General features: G+C 46.6%; 2 protein-coding genes and 1 long non-coding RNA gene across 4 annotated transcripts in view; 1 reads left to right on the top strand and 2 right to left on the bottom strand.

Moving 5' to 3' along the window:
• The window catches only part of GNB4 (G protein subunit beta 4), a 45,291-nt gene extending 36,296 nt beyond the window's left edge, over positions 1 to 8,995 (top strand). For both annotated transcript variants that reach the window (XM_079978226.1, XM_079978227.1), the window contains exons 9-10: positions 306 to 522; positions 3,007 to 8,995. In XM_079978226.1, coding sequence (XP_079834352.1) covers positions 306 to 522; positions 3,007 to 3,113 — 324 coding nt within the window. In that variant the 3' untranslated portion in view covers positions 3,114 to 8,995. The remainder of the gene's footprint in view (positions 1 to 305; positions 523 to 3,006) is intronic.
• On the bottom strand, positions 542 to 2,990 carry LOC307217240. Its single transcript, XR_013839477.1, has 3 exons — positions 2,696 to 2,990; positions 2,174 to 2,334; positions 542 to 1,118 (listed from the first exon to the last, which is right to left on the bottom strand). It is a non-coding gene; the product is annotated as an uncharacterized lncRNA (long non-coding RNA).
• A 1,742-nt stretch (positions 8,996 to 10,737) lies between the features above and the next one.
• The window catches only part of MFN1 (mitofusin 1), a 32,954-nt gene continuing 21,793 nt past the window's right edge, over positions 10,738 to 21,898 (bottom strand). The window contains 8 exon segments of the mRNA XM_079977824.1: positions 10,738 to 12,965; positions 14,065 to 14,199; positions 15,025 to 15,221; positions 16,543 to 16,698; positions 17,906 to 18,135; positions 18,684 to 18,786; positions 20,471 to 20,575; positions 21,275 to 21,401. Of these exon segments, the coding sequence (XP_079833950.1) occupies positions 12,896 to 12,965; positions 14,065 to 14,199; positions 15,025 to 15,221; positions 16,543 to 16,698; positions 17,906 to 18,135; positions 18,684 to 18,786; positions 20,471 to 20,575; positions 21,275 to 21,401 (1,123 nt within the window). The 3' untranslated portion in view covers positions 10,738 to 12,895.

Raw genomic sequence — 21,898 nt, 5'->3', positions numbered from 1 at the left:
TTGGGAGGAGCGCAGAGAGAAGAAAAGCCACGGTGCATCTGCAGCAACACAAATGGATGCCTTCATGTGCCCCAGCTGCAATGAAGCTTGTCTCTCCTGCCTCTTCCTCTATGGCCACAGCAGGCTCTGCAACCTTCCTACAGCCCTCAAAGGGGCGCTCCTTCATTGTGTTCCGAGACAAACAGATGCCAACAACTCTGGAAATAAGCTAGTTTAGTAAAGGCACCTGGTCCCTTTGGAAAACAATTCCTGATGTTGCCCTATTTGTTTCTCTCCACCACGATCCGTCTTGTTTCACTTCCCAGTTCTTCCCCAACGGCCATGCCTTTGCCACTGGCTCTGATGATGCCACCTGCCGGCTGTTTGACCTGCGAGCTGACCAGGAGCTCACGATGTACTCTCACGACAACATCATCTGTGGGATCACATCCGTCGCTTTCTCGAAGAGCGGCCGCCTCTTGTTGGCGGGCTACGACGACTTCAACTGCAACGTTTGGGACTCCCTGAAGGGAGAGCGTGCAGGTTAGTTGACGTGCTTACAGAAAGGAATGGCTCAGGGTCCCCTCTGTGGAATCCCCTGCATGTTCAAAAGCTCATACTGGCAGCCAAGGAAGCTGCCAAGCTTGAGGCAACAGCTCCAAGAGCTGTGTGGGAGGACCTGGCTAGTCCATCGATTTTATAAGAATAGACATCAGGATGGTTCCACTAACACCAACAGTTCCTGCCAGATATGAGGTTTAAGTACAATACCAGGAGAGGTGGAAAAAGTAGTCTCAAGTTGGGCGCTCCAGCTAAATCTTCTTCCACGAACACAGCAGCCTCACCCCCATTTTATTGGTGAAACTCTTCACCCAGAGAACCCCAGTGATGGGGCGACACAGTATCCCCAATCAGTCATAAACTCACGGCTTTCTGGATTCTTTGAGACCTTTAATATTCTGTTCAGATTAAAGAAATGGAGGGATGTTTTGGTGGCTTTGGGTGCAATTTCTTCTCTTGCACAACCTCAGCTTGAAAGGAATGAAAGCTGTGCAGGTTACCTTACACATGCTCAAACACGAGAGTTCGCTAGATCATCAGAACGACCAATGCTGCTTGATGGTAAGTTGGTTTCAAGACTACCGTATTTTTCGCTCTATAGGACGCACTTTTTCCCCTTCAAAAATGAAGGGGAAATGTGTGTGCGTCCTATGGAGCGAAGACGCCATAGCCCCGCTACCCTCTCCCGGCTGGAGAGGTGGCGCGGCTATGGAAGGAGCCTCTATAGAGGATAGCAGCCTGCCACCCGGCGCGACGCGCGCCCGGAAGCAGAGCGCCCCTCGTGCCGGGCAGACATCCGCAGTGTGGGGAGACCTGCCGGAGTTCCCCGCAGGGCTCCCCACGCTGCAGATAGCAGCCTGCCGCCCGGCGCGAAGAGCACACTGAAGCAGAGCGACCCTCGCGCCGGGCAGACGTCCGCAGCGTGGGAAGCCCTGCAGGAGTTCCCCGCAGGGCTCCCCACGCTGCGGATAGCAGCCTGCCGCCCGGCGCGATTGGCGCCCTGAAGCAGAGCGCCCCTCCCGCCAGGCAGACATCCGCAGCGAGGGGAGCCCTGCCGGAGTTCTCCACAGGGCTCCCCATGCTGCGGATAGCAGCCTGCCACCCGGCGCGAAGGACACCCTGAAGCAGAACGCCCCTCGCGCCGGGCAGACATCCGCAGCGAGGGGAGCCCTGCAGAAGTTCCCCGCAGGGCTCCCCATGCTGCGGATAGCAGCCTGCCGCCCGGCGTGAATGGCACCCTGAAGCAGAGCGCCCCTCGCGCCGGGCGGACATCTGCAGCGTGAGGAGCCCTGCAGGAGCCATAGCCCCGCGACCCTCTCCTGGCTGGAGAGGTGACGCGTGGCTATGGCAGGATCCTCTTTAGCCGCGTGCCACCTCTCCAGCTGGGAGAGCGTGTGAGGGGCTAAAGAAGCTCTCCAGGCTTCCAAGGTAGCCGCCTGAACGCACCTTAAACGGCACCTTGTTTTAGAACGGGAAAACGAGGGGGGAAATTCTCCCCCTCTCTGTGCAGCGCCTCCTGCCGCTTCGCTGAAGGGGCGCTGGGCAGAGAGGGGGAGAATTTTTTTTCTTGTTCTCCCCCCTCTAAAACAAGGTGCATCCTATTGTCCGTTGCGTCCTATGGTGCGAAAAATACGGTAATTTAGAGTCCCATTGGGAACATTTTACAGCTGTACTATCCAGTCACTTAATTCCTAGAAAGACCACAGACAGAACATGATGGCACCTTTAGACAAGGGCAGCAGGTTGTTTAAGGCTTCCTGGCGACATATATGTGGTCAAGCTTAGGATTTGATCCTTGATCTTTCACACGGGTGGCACTGTGGGTTAAACCACAGAGCCTAGGACTTGCCGATCGGAAGGTCAGTGGTTTGAATCCCCACGACAGGGTTAGCTCCCGCTGCTCGGTCCCTGATCCTGCCAACCTAGCAGTTCGAAAGCACGTCAAAGTGCAAGTAGATAAATAGGTACCACTCCGGCGGGAAGGTAAACGGCGTTTCTGTGCGCTGCTCTGGTTCGCCAGAAGCGGCTTAGTCATGCTGGCCACATGACCCGGAAGCTGTATGCCGGCTCCCTCGGCCAATAAAGCGAGATGAGCGCCGCAACCCCAGAGTCGGTCACAACTGGACTTAACGGTCAGGGGTCCCTTTACCTTTACCTTTTACTTTCACACCAATGTCTAATTTGTCCATTCGGTCATATTAATTCCGGGAGAGCCTCAAGTGACATGATGGGATGGAGTGTTGGACTTGAGCTCAGGAGATGTGGGTTTTAATTCCTGCCCAGCTGTGAAGCGTATTGAACGGCGTCGGGCCATGGTTCCTGTCTTTGCCATCCTACCGTTGAAGCTGTTGAAATGTATGCTGCTGTTAAGGTATTGGAAGGATGGCAAGATAACAAATGTGGTAAAAATAATAAGCCTCCTTTTGGGGCCACCCATCCTAATGTTATTTTTGTTTTCTTCCCCAGGCGTCCTTGCTGGCCATGACAACAGAGTCAGTTGCTTAGGAGTTACTGATGATGGCATGGCTGTAGCTACAGGATCTTGGGACAGTTTTCTCAGAATCTGGAATTAATCTGGCAGTCCACACACACACTCACAGACACGCACACCGTCTCCACCGAGATCTGGAGAGATCAATGCTGCAGCCTATTGCTGTGAAATAACATTTCTACCTTGTATTTACAGGTGAAATTTTTCTACTCTCTGATTTATCGCATAAATAGGCTTTCTGTAAATGAAATATATATATATATATAAAATCAAGCGAAGTCGTGGGTGGGAGAAATTGGTGACTTGGGGTGGGGAACAGGACATAACGTTTATGGTTGACAGAAGCTAAAAGAGCCAGTCCATCTTGTGCTTGGCTTGGCTATATTTCCTGGAGGGATTTCTGTTTGTGCCTATCCCGGCTAATTCTGTACTTCTTTTTTTTTGTACATAACTGAATATACACATAGCAGCCAATCATGTAACATTTTGTCTGTAAGTAAAGAAATAATGTTCACCATTTTTTTTAAGAAACTGCATTTATATAGCTCTACATTTAATCTGAGATGTCTCTTTTCTCCTGAGTTCTGCGGCGGATCAACTTAGATTGCTGTTTTGATATGTTTTTATTTCCCCACCCTCCAAGTGAATTTACTGTAGATAAAGTGTGAAGTTACTGAGCTGTTTGTGGATTTTATAACAGGAAGTGTTTGAATTACTGCTTGATCTGTCTTTGTTTCTATCCGTTTTAAAAAACAACAACAGGAGAGAAGGCCCTGACGACTTCTTGCGACACCTAGCGCCTTACTTGCTTGTTGACCAGTTGGTCTAAATAGGCGGTTTGATCCTATTTGCCTGTGGACCCTGGCTAGTCCTTTGGCAGTCAGGGGGGTTTTAAACACCAGGGGGTTAAATAGGTCATCAGACAGACATTTCACAAACAAGAACTGAAATATTTTGGTCTGCAGACTATATGAGCTTCCTTCCAGCAGCCTCTAAAATTTGGATCAGCATGTAAGTTGAGGGACGGAGGCTGAAAAACTGCTGAGCTAATCGTTTGTTTTTATTGGAGCAGTTGTAAATGGGAAGTTTTGACCTGCTATAAAATCATCAGCCTGTACAGTCTGGTATAAGGTTGAGCCACTTTCTAGCAAAGATACTGTTTCTCATGGGATCGTACCACTCCAAGTCCATGTGGGGGCATAACGCTGTTTTGAAGGCAGCTCCTCTCATTCAATCTCGTTCTCCTGTACAATCCACAGGTTGATCTGTTTGTCAGCTAGAAAACACCCACCTGATGTTTTGCACATGAGGAGAAATGATAAGAGCGGGAGTGCATTCAAGCATTCTTCCAACCTTGGTATTTGTGTGCTAGCATAAGTCTTGGCTCTTAGAACCTTCTGCTCAGTTGCACCGCTCTAGGAAAGGCTGAAAGCTCATTCTAATACTGCCAAGTTACCCAGACATTCCACAGCAGAACAGAGTTGCCTTTTATGTGTGCCTGTCCCAGAAACGGCATGACATTAAATGCTCTTTGGACGGGTGCTCTTGATGGGAGTTGGAGTCCAGGAATATCTGGAGGTCCACAGGTTCCCTGAACTTGGGCATTTATTTCCCTTTGTCTTCATCTCTCTCTCTCTAGAACATTTCATCCCAGTTAATCCTGATCCATTAATTGCTACAGATTCAGCCTTTAATTGGGAGCCAGGTGTTATGGAAGATCATCCTAACAAACTGGCCACACTGCCTCTTAAAAAAGTTAAATGTGTGTGAGATGAAGTTCACCCAGTCACAGCTCATAAGACCTGTTTGCTGAAATACAGCAAAGGGTTAGAAATAGCTTTTAAAAATAAAAAGAAATCACTGGAATCAATTTATGGTGCTGGTAAAAAAAATGTGCCTGTTCTTATAATCAGTTAAGTGAATCACACTCTTCTGGAAATATTAAAAGAGTGGACGGGGAGGTGGATCCTTGGTTGTCTTCTCATTGCGCACACAGTATCAGAAGATGCAATTTTACATTGCTGTTACGCTCCCATTTCTCAAAGTGTGGGGTAAGAGGAGCTTTTAAAACAATCCCAATTCTGTTGGCAAATATCAGGAGCTGTCAACATTAAAACAGTCTTGCAGCTGAGCCATCTGTTTTGGCAAGTTTCAGCTGAATTTTTAATCACTCATTCCAGCCTTTCGAGTTGCCCTGGTTTACAACAGTAAAAGTGCCAATTCATGTGCCAAGCATAGTGGATTTAGTAGGGGTAAAAAATACACTACTACATTGTGATTTTTCAGGAATTTGCTCCTCCGCACACTAACAAACCTATTGTCTGTGTAGGACCAATTTCACAAGCGCACTCGTATTTTCATGTGGACCAGAGAGCATAGGGGTCAAGTAATGTTTCAGGATTTATATTATTTTTCTTTCCATGCTCAGGCAGTCACTCTGAACTGTGTACAAACCTCCCTTGTTACAACAAACACAAGCCACCTTTTGAATTGACCTTAAGACTGACTTGCGCTTGTAAAACTAATGCAGTCCTTGAATTGAAAAGTGAAATACAGTAGCTCCAGAAAAACTTTGAAATTGAGAATGGATGGGCCAGTGAGCAAGCAAGCTGGCAGATGTTGTTACATAGCCGCTTCTGCTTTGTGCCAGTTAAGGGGTGCGACAGCTTATACCCATGTATTAGAATGCATGTATTGGTGACCCTGGGCATGGATACCCGTGGAAATGTCTTGTTTATAGATGAGGCTGTATGCCTGGAGTCCCCAACATGGTCTCATGGGCATCATGGTACACTAACCCTTTGTACCTGCCAAGGACCCTTACCCCTCCCCAAAAATATTATATTTTAAATGATTTTTCTTCCCTTGCCTACTTTTTTGTGTCATTGGGCCGGGCAGGGTGGTTCTGAGCATCCTTGGTTTTTCTTCTGTGAAATGAGTATTTTGTGATGCCCATGATTTCCCAAGTACAATTTGTGAGAGTTACAGATCAGTGGAGTATTTTGCAGGTTTGCATGTGGTTCTTAGAAGCTTCCACTCCCATCTGCCTGGAACTAATGGGGATTTATATTCCAAAACACCTGGATGGCACCAGATTTCTCAAGGCTGCCCCACAGATATAAACGGTTTCATCTTAAGTTGAAACTGAGCTGCCTTCTGTGCCCTTGACTTGTAACAAAAGCATTGCTTTGCTGTTCTTCAATGTTGCTGATACCAAGGGCACTTTTTTCTTTTTGCATGTGTGTACATTGTGCATGGCTGAAGGCAACTGCACAACTGTGGAGTTTTGATGGGAAATTTCCTTATTTGTAGTGTTTTGGACTTGGTTGCACAGAGTGCTCACATCCGCTTTACAAAATGAACACGGCATTTGTTGGTATAGACCACCCCTATTGATTTAGCTAGATGTCCCAAGTCGCTATTGTCCTAGCACCATTCAGGTTGGAGACACAGCTTGAAATGAACAGAATATAGGCAAGAGGCAGAGCTGTTTCCTAACATTCCCTCTGTTTGTTTTAGTGGGGCTTGTTCAGAGAAAGGGGAAGTCGTGCCGTGGGATTGCAAGCTGTGGCCTATGTTAAGCTGTCAAAAGGCTATTGCTAGGCCAATTACAGGATTACTCTGGTTTCCAGCAACACAAGGAATGTAGTATATTCGAAATATTTGCATTCCTATTTGGGTTCAAGTTCATGATTTGAGTACTGCCAGTTGAACTTGGCATCTGAACACTGGAAGTACATCCTTACCTGCAAGGGGTCCGTCATTTTTGCCTCTGTGTTCTTGGCTGTTCTGTGGCTTACTTTAGCAGGAGGATCAGCATCCCTAGGGCAGATTTTTCAACCCCTTGTTCCTCACTGCAATTTCTTGCACAAATTTACCTGCCAGCTATATCCATGGTGGCCTCCACTCGCATGTATTGCACTAAATGATGTGGAGCGGAGCAGCGATTTGCCACGTGGATATGCCAACTGCTGTCATGAGTTTATATTTCAAAAGCGAAATCGCTTTCCACCTATTGAGCCAAGCCTCGGGGTGAGCCACAGTTTGTGAATCAGCCAGCCTCCATCTTCTAAGAGAACCAAGGGGGTCTAGCTGATATGAGCATCCCAGGTTGAGTCAAGGGTTTGAGCGGTTTTTCCTCCGAAGAGAAAGGTTGCCCGTGAATTGGCAATGTTATGTTTCCTGGTATGAAACATCTGCTGCGCTGCATGAAATGAAAATCACTCTTGGTCTTGCCCCACTGCAAAGTTCCATATTAATTCAGAGCACAGCCAAAGCGTTCTGAGAGTGTTTCCTCTGCCCTTTCTCCCCATCTCCCACTAGACCAGCCTTTCTCAACCTGCGGGTCCCCAGATGTTGTTGAACTACAACTCCCATCACCCCTAGCTAGCAAGGCCAGAGCTCAGGGATGATGGGAGTTGTAGTCCAACAACATCTGGGGACCCACAGGTTGAGAACCGCTGCACTAGACTTTATGTGCTGTTGTTCAGATGTCAGCGTGACTAGGTCATTTTCAGTTGTTGCTTTCAAGGAGTTTGTGCATCAGAGTGACTGCCAGTAGCATTTCATAGAATCATAAAACCTTAAGAGTTGGAAGGGGTCCAGGGGTCATCTAGTCGAACCCCCTGCAATGCCGGAATCTCAGCTAAAGCATCCATGACAGATGGCCCGTAGAAATAACACAGCTGGGATCAAGGGTGCCAACAAATGAAAACTGGTCACCATTTAACCACAGTTCAAAGACATCCCATCCGGTCCGGCGGCCCCAGTTGCCCGGAAAGCATCCGTAGGCTTTGGTCATGGGGCAAGCCAAGCCAGGGCCCAGAGTGACTCCCAGTTCTCTGTGGCTGCAATAGGGCTTGCCATGTGAACAAGGTCTACAGCCAGCCAAATCCTCTGTCTGTGGGTGGGACCCAAAGTCGTGCATTTGCAGTGGGGCTTCTTAAATGTTCTCCCTCCCTACTGGGCAGATAGCCCTGAATGTTGAGTTGGGAGAAGGCTCTTAAATGCCATTGGCTGCAGCTGGGAGGGAAAATAGCCAGTGCTCCCTCTTTGGGATCCCTTAGGTAGAACTGTTCCAATGGCTGTCTCTGACCTTGGAAGTTCAGGGTCTCTGTGTTACGCCTCCTATCTTGGTCTGGCATGCATGCTGCCCAAACAACTTCTTCCATGTTTGGGGCACTGGCATGCCATGGTCTTTTTTCTTTCTCAAGTCAGTTACTGATTGTAAAATACACGCAAGACTGTTAAAAATGCTCGATGATGTTACGGTGAGTACGTGAACAGTATTACTAATGACTTATAAATGATGATGATTATTTTTTTATATGTGCCTGACCTTTTTCGTGCCACACGATGTTCGGTTTTGACTAAATGTGGGCATCTTAAAGAGACAGTTCAAGCCTTTGCTTTTACAACACAATGGTGCTCTTTCTTTCCTCTTCACGGCAACACATCTCGCCATGTGTATATTCGCATAGCCATCCAAAGGAACTGCATCCGTTTTCAGAAATGAATGGGGTTTTCCTGCTCTAATGACTTGCTTCAACCTTTTCACATCCAGGGTGTGTGCACAGTGGTTTGGTGTATGTGTGTGGTTCTCTCTTTTTACCTTGCTGCCAGCTTCTTTTGAGGAAAAAAACACCTTCCAAAACATTTCCAGGTGCCAAGTGATTCTGCACCGCCTTTTGGATTGTGTATTCAGAAAGTCTTAAAAATTATTTTATTTAACCTAATTAAAAAAGAAGAGTGCAGGGACTTGTGCCATTTGTTCTTCTAACAGTGCTGTTGTATAAAGACTTCCCTGTGGATTAAAAAATAAAAAAATCACTTGCTATGAATTGTTTATATTCCTGCCTCCCGCTCCCCACTATAACAAGCCTTTCCTTTGTATTTGTACAGTGGTTCCGTGAAAGATGTTACCCTGACTTGATATTGTAACCAATAAACTGCTTTTAATTAGGATTTCTTTGCCTGCGATGGTTCATTTTCCTTCCTTCCTTCCTTCCTTCTCTCCTCCTTCTTTGGAAATATGAGTTAATAGGGACGCAGGTGGCGCTGTGGGTTAAAGCCTCAGCGCCTAGGGCTTGCCGATCGAAAGGTCGGCGGTTCGAATCCCTGCGGCGGGGTGCGCTCCCGCTGCTCAGTCCCAGCGCCTGCCAACCTAGCAGTTCGAAAGCACCTCCGGGTGCAAGTAGATAAATAGGGACCGCTTACCAACGGGAAGGTAAACGGCGTTTCCGTGTGCGGCTCTGGCTCGCCAGAGCAGCGATGTCACGCTGGCCACGTGACCCGGAAGTGTCTCCGGACAGCGCTGGCCCCTGGCCTCTTAAGTGAGATGGGCGCACAACCCCAGAGTCTGTCAAGACTGGCCCGTACGGGCAGGGGTACCTTTACCTTTACCTTTATGGGGCATAGCTGTATAATACTTATACCTCTTGCCTTATGCTCAGAACCATTTTTTATATGCCTAAGCATCTGATCTGTTACATAACTACTATATATACTGGGGTAGCTGCAAAGAAGTGTGAGTAAAATTTGCTCAGACAGTGGAGCTTGTCTGTTTCCATAAAGGCCATTGCCAGGGGACCCACCGAAACAGTATGGGACACTGGAAAGAGGGGAGATACTGCCAGAATTGAGGGAGGCTGCCTTTCATATGTGATTCCCCCCCCTCCAATCTTGCCTATATGGCTGCTAAAATGCAATGAGCAAAATTGTTTCCTTGATTTATTAGCTGCCTAGTATAAAAACTACTTCAAGGCAGCAAAAGGTGGAAAGGAAATTTTGGTATCACAAAATATTAGATATCTAAATTGTCCTGAGATAGTGGTTTAGAAGGTAATAAATTGACTGTAATAATAGACACGGGAAGAATTAATGTGTGCGTGCATATATATATATATATATATATATATATATTCCACATAAATTATGCACGTGTGCATACTACATTTTGAAACGAGCATTCTAGAAATGGTCAAATTCCATTTTAAAACAAGTTAGTCCCAGCTTAAACTAAATAATCACTGTAAGGTCTTAAAAGTGTGTTCTAGACTGTCTTCTATAGAAACCTTAGCCATTTCCTGCCACATGCCTTCTCAATCTCGGCTGTGATCAAACTCTATAATTTTTTGCCTGTGGCTCCAGCATAAATCCTTTTGTGATACATGACCACTGCAATTAAACAGGGCAGTAATGTAAAGTGAAATCCTAATAATCTGTCACCAGTGCTCCTGAATTCCCATCACAAACTAACTTGAAAGTGTGGAAGATGCAGAATGTTAAACATCACATTTTATTTAGGACAACCGATATGACCACTCTGTTTTACTTAGAATTAAGTATAGTTTCCCTTAAAGAAGTAGAAATTACAGATTAAAGCTTATTAACAAGAACAGTCTCTTTGGATCAAGCAATATTCTTTTTTGTTAGACCCTGAATTAGATGAGCTTTAGTTTAGCAGCTAAATTTTAGCTACAGCAACAATTAAGCTTGGGCCTGGACTACATATTGTGAAATGCTAGAATCAGTTTGGTGGTTCCTGCATTTATCTAGATCTGCACTAGCTGAAACCTTGCTGGAAGAGGCACCTCATTCAAGTGGAGAAATCCTATTAAGAAAATTGTTGAGCTTTCCCAGCTGAAGCAGAGGGCGAGAGCTATCACTTGACTGCAGCAGGCTAAAATCATTTCAGGACACTTCACTACCAAAGAAGTCTAGAAGTTTATTTAGTTAGGACTTCCAACAATAAAGTGATAATCTTGGGAGGAAAATACCAATTGCAGTGAGGTTTTTAATTTCCCCTTCGAGCCTTCGCAGTTTAGAGAGCAGAATTCTCCCAACGTGTCATATCTTCATACATACAGCCAGCAAAGAAACATAGAACGACATGTATGACAACAGTGAATGAAGAAAGCAGCTCATAAATGACTACTGAGTGAGTAGCTTTCAAATTCGTTGTGTTCCTTGGCCAATATAAATACCTACAAAAATGTGCCATAACAAAAGATGTGTATAAGTCTATCCGTTGTTTTTAGAGAATCGTAGACCTTAAATAGCTGCAATCTGTACAGTTCATGGTGTCATTTTAGTTTCACATTCATCAAATGTTAAAAATCCTACTGGCTGCATTCACAATGAAACACACCCACCACCCACTTCAAGCAGGAGAATCGCATCAGACATTTCAGTGCGCCAGAGTAAAAATACAAGAGTGAACCTCAATTTTTTTTTGCTAAACAAAAGTCTCTACCAACCCAGCAGTTTTATTAGCCCTTCCTGAGCAGTGGATTTTCGTGTTCAAGCAACACTACAAAAACACGGGCTCTTTTACAACTAAGTTCTCATTTTGGTTTTAAAAAAAACATGTATATTTTGTAACTGTACCTAAAAGAAAGAAAAAACTAACGCGCCAGCTTCACTCATAATAATTAATCAATTCATCAGTTTCAAACGCATTACTGAAAGATCACTTGTAGGAGCAACTGAAACTTCTGCATTTCTTTTTTGTAAAATGCACTGACTGAAAACTGTCATGGGAAGACGGGTATCAAAAAGCAGGAGAGTCCCTTGATTATTGAAGATGAGACATCCCTAACCTGGTGCCCCCCTCTCTAGATGCTTTGGGTAAGCAACTCGCATCACTCAGTGCAACCATGGTAGATTGAAGCAGCTGGAGCAGGCATAGCCAAACTTGGACCTCCAGATGTTTTGGGACTACAATTCCCATAATCCCTGACCACTGGTTCTGTTAGCTAGGAATCATGGGAGTTGTAGACCAAAAACATCTGGAGGGCCGAGATTGAGGAAGCCTGAGCTGGAGGCAACATCAGGTTGTAGGTCCTGATGCAGACCATCATTGAGGTCCTAACTGAACCACCATCAGCAAAGGAGTCCGTGTGCAATAAAGACCGCTCTGCTTATGCAGTTGCTCCCTTAACAGAATAGTCTTGACGCTTTTCAGGGTCTTAAAAGAGGGTTAATTTTGGGCATGCAGCCTGAAATTAAATGCTTGGCCTGGGCCAGGCAAATAAAATGAATTTTGGACTTCTAGACACCCTTCTTCTAGCTTCATACGCATAGCATCACTTTGGTTTTCAAGAACTACCATTGGGTCAAAAGGACGTATGCCATCACTGAAAAGGGTGTTTCTCCATAACAGTTCTCTGAGCTAAGCCATGTTCTTCTCTACAAACAAGGTTGCTAGCTAATCTTGACTGAGAAGGTCTAATTACCAGGGCATTAAAACTTTAAGAGCATGACAAATAAAATTTGACAGTCTTAGTCCCTTTCAACAGAATGGGAAATCCAGAGTTATGCCTAATGCTCAGCCATAGTGATTGTCTCTGCACTCAAACTTCGTAAATCCCTTTGGAAATCTGTCACCACAATACTTCTGCTCTGTAACAAGAGTCCTGGAAAAAGCCAGCAGCACACATTCCCACAGAGAATTCCAGCTAATACAAGACTTTGACACAGGATTAGGGGTGAATTCGCTCTATTCTCTTCCTGGATGCCAGAAAGAGGGGGGGCTGTCCTTCAGGCAAACACTAATACAAAATACTAGATAGGTCTGCTAGTTTTATTATTTTTACACTGCCAAATAATTTTCTGTACGCACCAGTAAATATAAATTATTTCTCTTTCTAAGAAAAGATGCAAAACGATTCAATCAGTGGTAATACTGTTTCGCTCCTCTAGCTCTCAGGCAGAGTTCATTTTCTAAGCATCAAAAGAGCCAGGCAGCAACTGGGAAAGTAGAATAAAGGGGGCTTGAAAAATTCATGTGACTTTGCGGGGATGGGAAATAGTGTCATCTTGTAAATTCCACCTGGAGCAGCCAAAAAGCACGAGGCCTTCTCTTCATTTCTTTTTATGGAGAAAATCCTTTGTAAAACAGTCAAACTCATCTTCAAGGCGGACAGCTTTTTTCCTACGAAAAAAAGGAGGGGAAATACGTGCGGCAGCACATTACTTTTCAAAAACCATTTCTGAGGATATTTACTCCGTTCCACTGAAAGAGTATTCACAGTAGCTTACTAAAGTTAACACATACCGCACACGCAGCACAATGTAAAAACTTAAAATCAAGAACCATACGCCTAAATTCATGCTTCCCATATGCATCTATTTGGCCACTGTGAGTATAGGGTGGAATATACACACACATTAAAAAAACGCTGTGAAAAAGCTTTTTTAAAAATTTTTTTTGAAAAATACATTGAATTTAGCTTAGCTCACTGTCACCATCTAGTGTCAAATTTGTATATTGCACTTCACATTTAAAATGTTTTATTTGCAGCTGTGTAGATGAGTCCACAGGTGTTGGACTAGATGGGCCACTGGCCTGATCCAAATAGAATAGTATCATAGAGTTGGAAGAGACCCTAAGGATCTAGTCCAACCCTCTGCAATGCAAGAATATGGGACTCAAATGTGCAACCCTTCACTGAACAACTAGGGTGGTATTCAACTAAGCTTTACGCACGAGTTTTTCAAAAAGTAAAAAAGACCCTCCTGGTACCCCCCCCCCAAAAAAAGCTCAACAACTATGTGCAATGGGTAGATCAGGAATCAGCAAACTTTTTCAGCAGGGGGCTGGTCCACTGTCCCTCAGATCTTGTGGTGGACTGGACTATATTTTTTTTTTGGGGGGGGGAATGAACGAATTCCTATGCCCCACAAATAACCCAGAGATACATTTTAAATAAAAAGACACATTCCACTCATGTAAAAACACACTGATTCCTGGACCGTCCATGGGCTGGATTTAGAAGGCAATTGGGCCGGATCCGGACACAGGGCTTTAGTTTGCCTACCCATGGGGTAGATCATTCCCAGTTTTATAATACTGGGAGTAGATCGCAGTCTCTATAGAGTTGTAAGTGCCTGCTCTAGACCTATCGCCAATATTGCTTCAAGACACAGCCATGAGATTATGACGCCCCTCAAGGCCAAAGTGAAGCAGTCATTTCATCTCACGGCTGCTCATTTCGATAGCTGCAGAAGCAGCCCCCCTCGTGGCCATTTACCGTAGATGTTTTGAGTGGTTCTGGATTTTCTCCAGCTGAGCAATCTCTTTGGACAACCTTGCAATCTCTTCTTCCAGGTTCCTCTCCGTGATGTCAACTTGCTGGCACAGGCGAGCAAAAGTCATGGCCATTTCCCTGAAAGAGAAACCCGGAAAGCCCAGGTCCGCCAATTTGTTCAACCCTGGAGGCTCCGAGGGGGAAACGGCAATGAGATGTCCCCATCCCCGGCCCAATTTCCTGCCATATGCATGGATGACCAAGCGCCCAAGGGGAGACCCTACCTCTTTTTTTATGACATATGTTATACAGAAGAACAGGGAAACCCTGAAATGTGGCTCCCATTTTGGTCCTGCCAACATGCCACTTTCAACCAGTAGTTCCCAAAGTGAGAAGTACTGCCCCCTGGGGTTCTGGAGGTGGAATTACCTAGAGGGATGCTAAGGGGCAAAGGGGGCAGGTGGGCAGGGGGTTTGGAGGTGTGAATTACTATCAGATTTTGAAAAGCTGGTACCACTGGATCAATTTAATCACATGCTGAAAGGTCTCTTTACCAAGGGATAACTGTGGAGAGGATGAGAAATGAGTTGGGATGAGCCACGGAGAAGGAAGTAGCTTCATCCTGGAACTTTCAGGATAGGGTAGGTGGGAATTAATTAATTATAATACCCCGCTCATCTGGCTGGGTTTCCCCAGCCACTCTGGGCGGCTTCCAACAAAATATTAAAAATACAATAAAACATCAGACGTTAAAAACTTCCCTAAGCAAAGCTGAGTCCCAGGCTCTTTCAGGGACCTAACAGAAGTTTCTCAGTTCAATCCACTCGGTCCTTTGCATTGCAACACCCGGCCACCCCTTCCAGTTGCTTTACAGAGATCCCCTTTGAGTAAACGGCTGAGACGGCCCTACAACTTTGCTCCTCTGGATCAGAAGCCCAAGTTACGGAAACAGGCAAGACGTACTGTTGCACCTGATGGCTGCAGTTTGCGCTGGTGAAGCTGACGATCATCTGAAGCTTCTCCGTGGCGTAGTTGACAAACTGCTGCTTGAAGGCTCGCTCTTTGGCTTTGGTCGTCCAAGTGAGCCTCTCGTAGAGATACAGCAGCCCATACAAACTCAGGGAGAGGGAGATGACCTTCCAGCCAACCGTTCTCCAAACCTGGAAGAGGAACACCAGGGTCAGAATTTGAGCAGGATCTGTCTAATAATGCAGTGTTTCCTCAAACGTGGGTCCCCAGCTGCTGTTGGGCTACAACTCCCATCATCCCTGACGGCTGGTCCTGCTAGCTAGGGATGATGGGCGTTGTAGTCCAACAGCAGCTGAAGACCCATGTTTGAGAAACACTGATCTAACGCATGCAGACTAGACTACTGCAATGTGCTCTACAAGAGGGGCTGCCCCTGAAGACCGTTTGGAAGCTACAGACAGGAAAAACCAGGCTTTGCCTTGCTTTGTCTGTGGCATGGCAGCAGAAGAGACTTCTCATTCACAGTATTATAAATTTATCCATAACATTTATATCCTGCCCTTGCTACTCACAGGAGCCCAGGAAGACATGTGCACCAGCGATAAAATACAGTTAAAAACAAAGGGTAGGAGTCACCTATAAGACCCATCATCAAAAGCCCTGCACAAGGACTTTCACTTGTGCAATGGGGTTTCCCCACCTTCCCCCCTGATGTGCCCTCCAAAATTGGCTTGTGGGCTGTAGGGAGAACCCGCTGAATGGCACAGAGAGTGAGGATCGTTCCACCTGGCAAGCTATGATGCTTGTGGAGATGGTACGTTTGTAAGAGCCCGACACAGAATTCCACCCAAAATAAACCCAAGGATCTAAACCATGTTGTTGTTTAGTCATTCAGTCGTGTCCGACTCTTCGTGACCCCATGGACCAGAGCACGCCAGGCCCTCCTGTCTTTCACTGCCTCCCGCAGTTTGGTCAAACTTATGTTTGTATCTTCGAGAACGCTGTCCAACCATCTCGTCCTCTGTCGTCCCCTTCTCCTTGTGCCCTCCATCTTTCCCAACATCAGGGTCTTTTCCAGGGAGTCTTCTCTTCTAATAGGTGAAGTACTGGAGCCTCAGCTTCACAATCTGTCCTTCCAGTGACCACTCAGGGCTGATTTCCTTAAGAATGTAGAGGTTTGATCTTCTTGCAGTCCATGGGACTCTCAAGAGTCTCCTCCAGCACCATAATTCAAAAGCATCAATTCTTCGGCGATCAGCCTTCTTGATGGTCCAGCTCTCACTTCCATACATCACTACTGGGAAAACCATGGCTTTAACTATACGGACCTTTGTTGGCAAGGTGAAACCATAGTTTGCTTTAAACCAAGGTTTCCCAAACTTGGGTTTCCCAAGCTGTTTTTAGACTGCAATTCCCCATCATCCCTACTCACTGGTCCTGCTAGCTAGGGATGATGGGATCTGATCCTTTCCCGGGATTTCTCACTACGTCAGAGTTGCGCAGGGTACTCACAAGTCCTCCGACAATGATGACGGTCATGGAGGTCCGGGAGGTCAGCGACGCCAAGTTGGTAACCAATGAGACCATTAGCTCCTCCTGTGATGCATTCTCTGGGGTCAGAGCAGGAGCAGCGGGCGCACAAGGGGTGGAGGCAAGAGAACGAGGGATCTAGGGGCGAAGAGCACAAACTGAGATCCATCTTCCCAGGAGACCAGAACGGGGAGCAATCGGCTTTAAATAAACAGCTCACGATTAGTGTGTTTGTGAACTACGGTGGGTTGGATGAAACTATTTAATGGTGGAGCATCAGCCTCCAAAAGGGGTTTCAAATAGCTTCAGCAAAGGGCAAGCATATTCTGCAGCCAGGCAGTCCAAATTCTGCACCAAGAAAGCAGAATTCTGCAACCTACCTACGTTATTTTGTACATGTAGCTCTGCTGCTTACATAAGTGGACACAGCCGATCCCGATGGCACTGGGCAAGTACCAATATATCTCAAAAGCCAGTTTTAACTTATGATAAATAAATCTTGCGCTATTTCCAGAAGGAGTGCAAGCTGAGGCCTCAGAAATTCTGCAGGTTATGGGGCAGAACTAGGGGCTCTGCAGTGTACTGCAGCCCCAGTTTATCTGGCCATCCGCTCAATGCAGAGGTTGCAGCAAGTGCTTCCCACCGAACTTTAAGCACACCTTTGCTGTCACGCGGACTACAAGCTTGCTTTGCAAACTGAGATGCAATAGAGAGACTCAGAAAAAAAGTTGGATTCCGTGTCGAGTACCACGTTCCCTGTTTTTCCTGCCCTCTTGGAAAAACAGGCCCATTTGACTTGCACGGATCATAACTTCGCACACAGCGGCTGGGCTAGGGGAGGAGGCCAAAACCTGCCCTGGAATATAAGAACAGAGGAAGCTGGCTCATTCCGAGTCAGACCATTGACCCATCGAGATCAGCATTTTCTCCACTGAAACGGCAACAGCTCTCCAGGGTTTCAGACCAGGTGACAATCCCAACCTTGCCTGAAAAATGCCAGGGATTGATCATGGGACCTTCTGCATTCAGAGCATATGATCTATCACTGAGCTGGGCCCTTCCCCAAAGGTCTGGCAGGAATCACCCTGTCAAACGGTATAACTCTGCTCTAAAGGCCTGCAAGGGAGTTGCACATTGGCACTTAGGAGCAGGAAAAGGTCTCACTGTTGCTGTTTGATGCTGTTTTGAACACACACAGGCAGGCAGCTGCCCCGCTAATTAAGAGAACAGAGACACAGAAGCCATAGGCTTCCATAGTCACACTGGAGATGCTACTTGCACCCGGTGGATCGGGATCCTTCTGCACAAACTGAAGCCCCCTAGAAAAACCCTGCGAAGCACTCACTGCAAGAACCGGCTCTGCCACGCCCAGCAGCACCCGGTGAGCGTTTTTGGGCCCCAGGTACCGGCTGACGAGGGCTGTCCAGCCCAGTGAGAACCGGAAAGTGATGTCCTCTTGGAAGTCGGAGCACAGGCTGTTGCAATTCAGGTCGTAGCTGAGGTCAAACTTCCTGCACGGAATCAGCAAGTGGAGCTTGCTCTGGACGTCAGAAGGCAGCAGGGCCTGCAGGCTTTCTGGGAAAGAAAGGAGAGGGGTGAAAGCAGAGCTCAAAGCAGACTGGCCCCCACCTGGTGCCCTCCAGTTGCTTTTGACTACAACTCCTATCTATCTGTTCCATTTATAGGCCACCTTTTATCTTCCAAGGATCTCAAGGTAGTGTACATGGTTCTCCTCCCCCCATTTCATCCTCAAAACAATCCTGTGAAGTAGGTTAAGGCCAAGAGATGGTGATTGGTCCAAGGTCACCCAGTGAGCTTCATGGCTGACTGAGGATTCAAACCCTGCTCACCCAGGTCAGAGTCCAGTACTCTAACCATTACACCGCATTCTCTCATGAGCCCCCATACAGCTGACACCCAAGTGACAAAGATAAATAGCTGCTTATCAGGAAGGGGACTGGCAAAAGGAAGGAAGGAAGAAAGGAAAAAAGGAAGGAAGGATAAACTAATGGGGCAACTCTGCTGGTGCACAAACTTTGGATATGAAAGACTAGTCCGTAAATCTCTGTTCAAATAGATATACGAGAGTTTCTTGGGGGAGGGAGGTGAATAAGAAATCTTACCTATCATTTCCTGCTGCGACTGACACATAGACTTGTTGACTTCACTGGAGCAACGGTCAGCCAGGTTCCTTCCCAAGCCCTCTTCTAGGTGCTTGTTGAGCTCCTGACATTTCACAGAGAAAGCAAAGAGTCAGCAGGTGAGCTGGCCAAGCTGTAGGGTCTGAAAAGCCACAATGAGGCAGCAGAGGGCAAGCAAATGACGTGCTCGAGGGCATTCTTATTGCTCCTTCTGAGCCACCACCTTTGCAAACGCCTCTCAAAACATGAATAGCTGTGCAACGCAGTTAACTTTTAGTATCCTAGCTGCCTGTGAAGAAACTGCTCACCTCCTGAGCTTCTTCATCTGCATGGGCAGGAGAGAGAAATCAGAAAGCTGCGGGGGGCACCTGCCACCTTGGGGACAGCCTCCCAAAGGCCCCACCTGCCTTCCAGGACATGTCAGTCAAAGGCTCCCCCAGTACAGACTTAGGAGCAATCAGCAGACCAATCAGAGGCCTCTGCCCTCTCTCCTCTTTGCATACTTGAGACTTCAAGTCTCTACATGGCACACCGGGCAATGGTTGGAATGTTAACACTCTTCACAATTTAATGGGCAGCTTGCTAGCAGCTTGTCATTAAACTATCTACAGTTTCCCTAACAATGCTTTTAAAACACACACACACACACAGCACGATTAAAAATATGCCACTGTGTTACATTGCAAGCGCTATCCTGATTTAATGAGTTGCATCCCCATATTTTAAGAACATTTGGACTGGCTGCAAAACATACAGACTCAATTTTTTGCGGGTAACAAACCCTATTGCCCTCTAACTGATTTCACTAGCACCATGCAAGTCAAGGCAATTTCAAACTCTCTCTCCCCGAAATTCAACACTTTCCAAGGAGTACACACATACACAGAGATGCAGGGGGAATGGAAGGAATATTTTAATTTTATCCCACCCACCCCAAAAAGAGATAATCCATTCATTAAAAACGAACTTTCTAATTACAGTTGGCATGACTCTCTCTTCAGTCAAACACATTAGCTTCAGCAAGATTCTGAGGGGCGGTGGCAACATTTTGCCAAATAAGGTTTTTTTTTAAGTGTGTGATCTTTTTGATCCTTGGGAGGGGTCAGGAGCAGTGCTATTTTCCTAGAAAAAGAGGTGCTGGAGCTCACCACGAATGCCTCCATTGTTCTTGAATAATGGCAATGGCGCCCATTTCAGAGGTGCCAGAACTGAGTCCTTTTAATTCATCCCTCCCTCTGCCATTTTGATCAGATCTGAACACTTAACATTAAACTCAAACAAACAGATGTATTTGAGACATTCTATGTGTTGGTCTGGGACGTGGGTGGTGCTGTGGGTTAAACCACAGAGCCTAGGACTTGCTGATCAGAAGGTTGGCAGTTCGAATCCTTGTGACGGGGTGAGCTCCCGTTGCTCTGTCTCAGCTCCTGCCAACCTAGCAGTTCGAAAGCACGTCAAAGTGCAAGTAGATAAATAGGTACCACTCTGGCGGGAAGGTAAACGGCGTTTCCGTGCGCTGCTCTGGTTCACCAGAAGCAGCTTAGTCATGCTGGCCACATGACCCGGAAGCTGTATGCCGGCTCCCTTGGCCAATAAAGCGAGATGAGCGCCGCTACCCCAGAATCGGCCACGACTGGACCTAATGGTCAGGGGTCCCTTTACCTTTACCTTACGTGTTGGTCATGTAAGCACAAAAAGACCCATCGCAGAACCCCAACAAAGCAAAACTGGACAAAACCTAAACCATTTCCGCCTAGGGCAGAACTTACACTCTTATATAGTTTCAAAACTTGTGGGGATGGGTGGAAATCGGAGGAAAACTCATCTACCAAAACAGAAAGCCGACAAATTTCATCAGTCATGGCTGAAGATACCTGGAAAAGACGGGACGCACAAAGGACAAGAACAGCATGAGGAGGCTTTTTACGAAATGCAAGCGGGGTGGTTATTCTAAATTCTTTGCAAATTGATGCTCAGGGCAGCTTTAACTTCCAGTACAACCTTGGGATTAAAACTAACGCTGCAAGCATTCAAAGCCCATCACGTGCCCTTGTTATCTCAATGACCCTGAAGATATGAAGCTTCCTTTGCCATGTCAGGCCACTGATCCATCAACTAGCCCAGGAGCAAGTGGACTTCAGGCTATTTATCATGTTCTCCCGCAAGTTGCTGCTCTCTAGCTTCACAATCAGGATCCGTTCCCAGCCGCGCTGTGCCAGACTGAACAGAGGATGTCAGAAAGGGATCCTAGGCGCTTCTGCATGCAAACCAACCCCCTTAGCTATGGCCTCCCACCTACCTTACAACTCTGCAAGGCAGACCAGTAATAGTTTCCTTATCACAGATGGAAGGAGAGACTCAGCTGGAGAGATCGGGAAAGGCCTGGCTAAGGTCACTCAGTGAATTCCACCTCCCAGCTGATGTTCTTAACAACCCCTTTCAATATCTTTGAAGTTGCTGGGCACTTACTGTCTTCGCTAGCCATTGTTCCAGCACCAGAAGCCCACAAAAGCCCCCCAAAGGTCTGTGAACAGCCATGATCGGCATGCTCCGGGCTGGTTACCGCAACTTACCTTGTTCGCTACCTCCTCCGTGACTCCTTTGATTTTCTTCTTGATATCGTCTGTCAAAAGGTTGAGCTGGTTGCGGACAAATTCCAGCCTGTCCTTCTGATCTTCTCGCTCTTCCATTGAATGGACTCTAAGGTAAGTAGCGGAAATGCAGCCATCAACCCCGACTGTACGCACAATGTCCCGGCGGGGGAGAAAAACCAAGCACCAAAGTGCTGCTGCCTCTCCCTGTCTAGGTAGGCTTGACGCAAAACTACACCCAAGGACACGGGCGAGAATGGCAGCTCGCCAGTTAAAGAAAGGCCCCAACCCCTTGGGAGAAGGGCCTTCCCAGTGGTGGCTCCCAAACTCTGGAACTCGCTCCCTAGCCACATTGGCCTGGTGCCCTCAATGTTTAGACACCCGGCAAAGTCTGTCTTGCTCTCACATGCTCAGGAGAACTTCTGAACTCTATTGGAGCCTTAGCCAATTGTCTTTTACCTACCATTGGGTTTCAACACCTTATGCTTAACATTTTTACCCTCTGCTTTTCATCTGCTGTTTTTACCGTTTGTCGTTACACTTTATTATACACTCACGCTGTGTGACCATATGCTGCCTAGGGATTATTTTGCAATATTCTTACAA

Source organism: Podarcis cretensis (assembly GCF_951804945.1).
Source record: "Podarcis cretensis genome assembly, chromosome: 5".
Taxonomy (NCBI): Eukaryota; Metazoa; Chordata; class Lepidosauria; order Squamata; family Lacertidae; genus Podarcis; species Podarcis cretensis.
The sequence above is the reverse complement of the archived record's forward strand: the minus strand, read 5'-3'. Positions and strand labels throughout refer to the sequence as shown.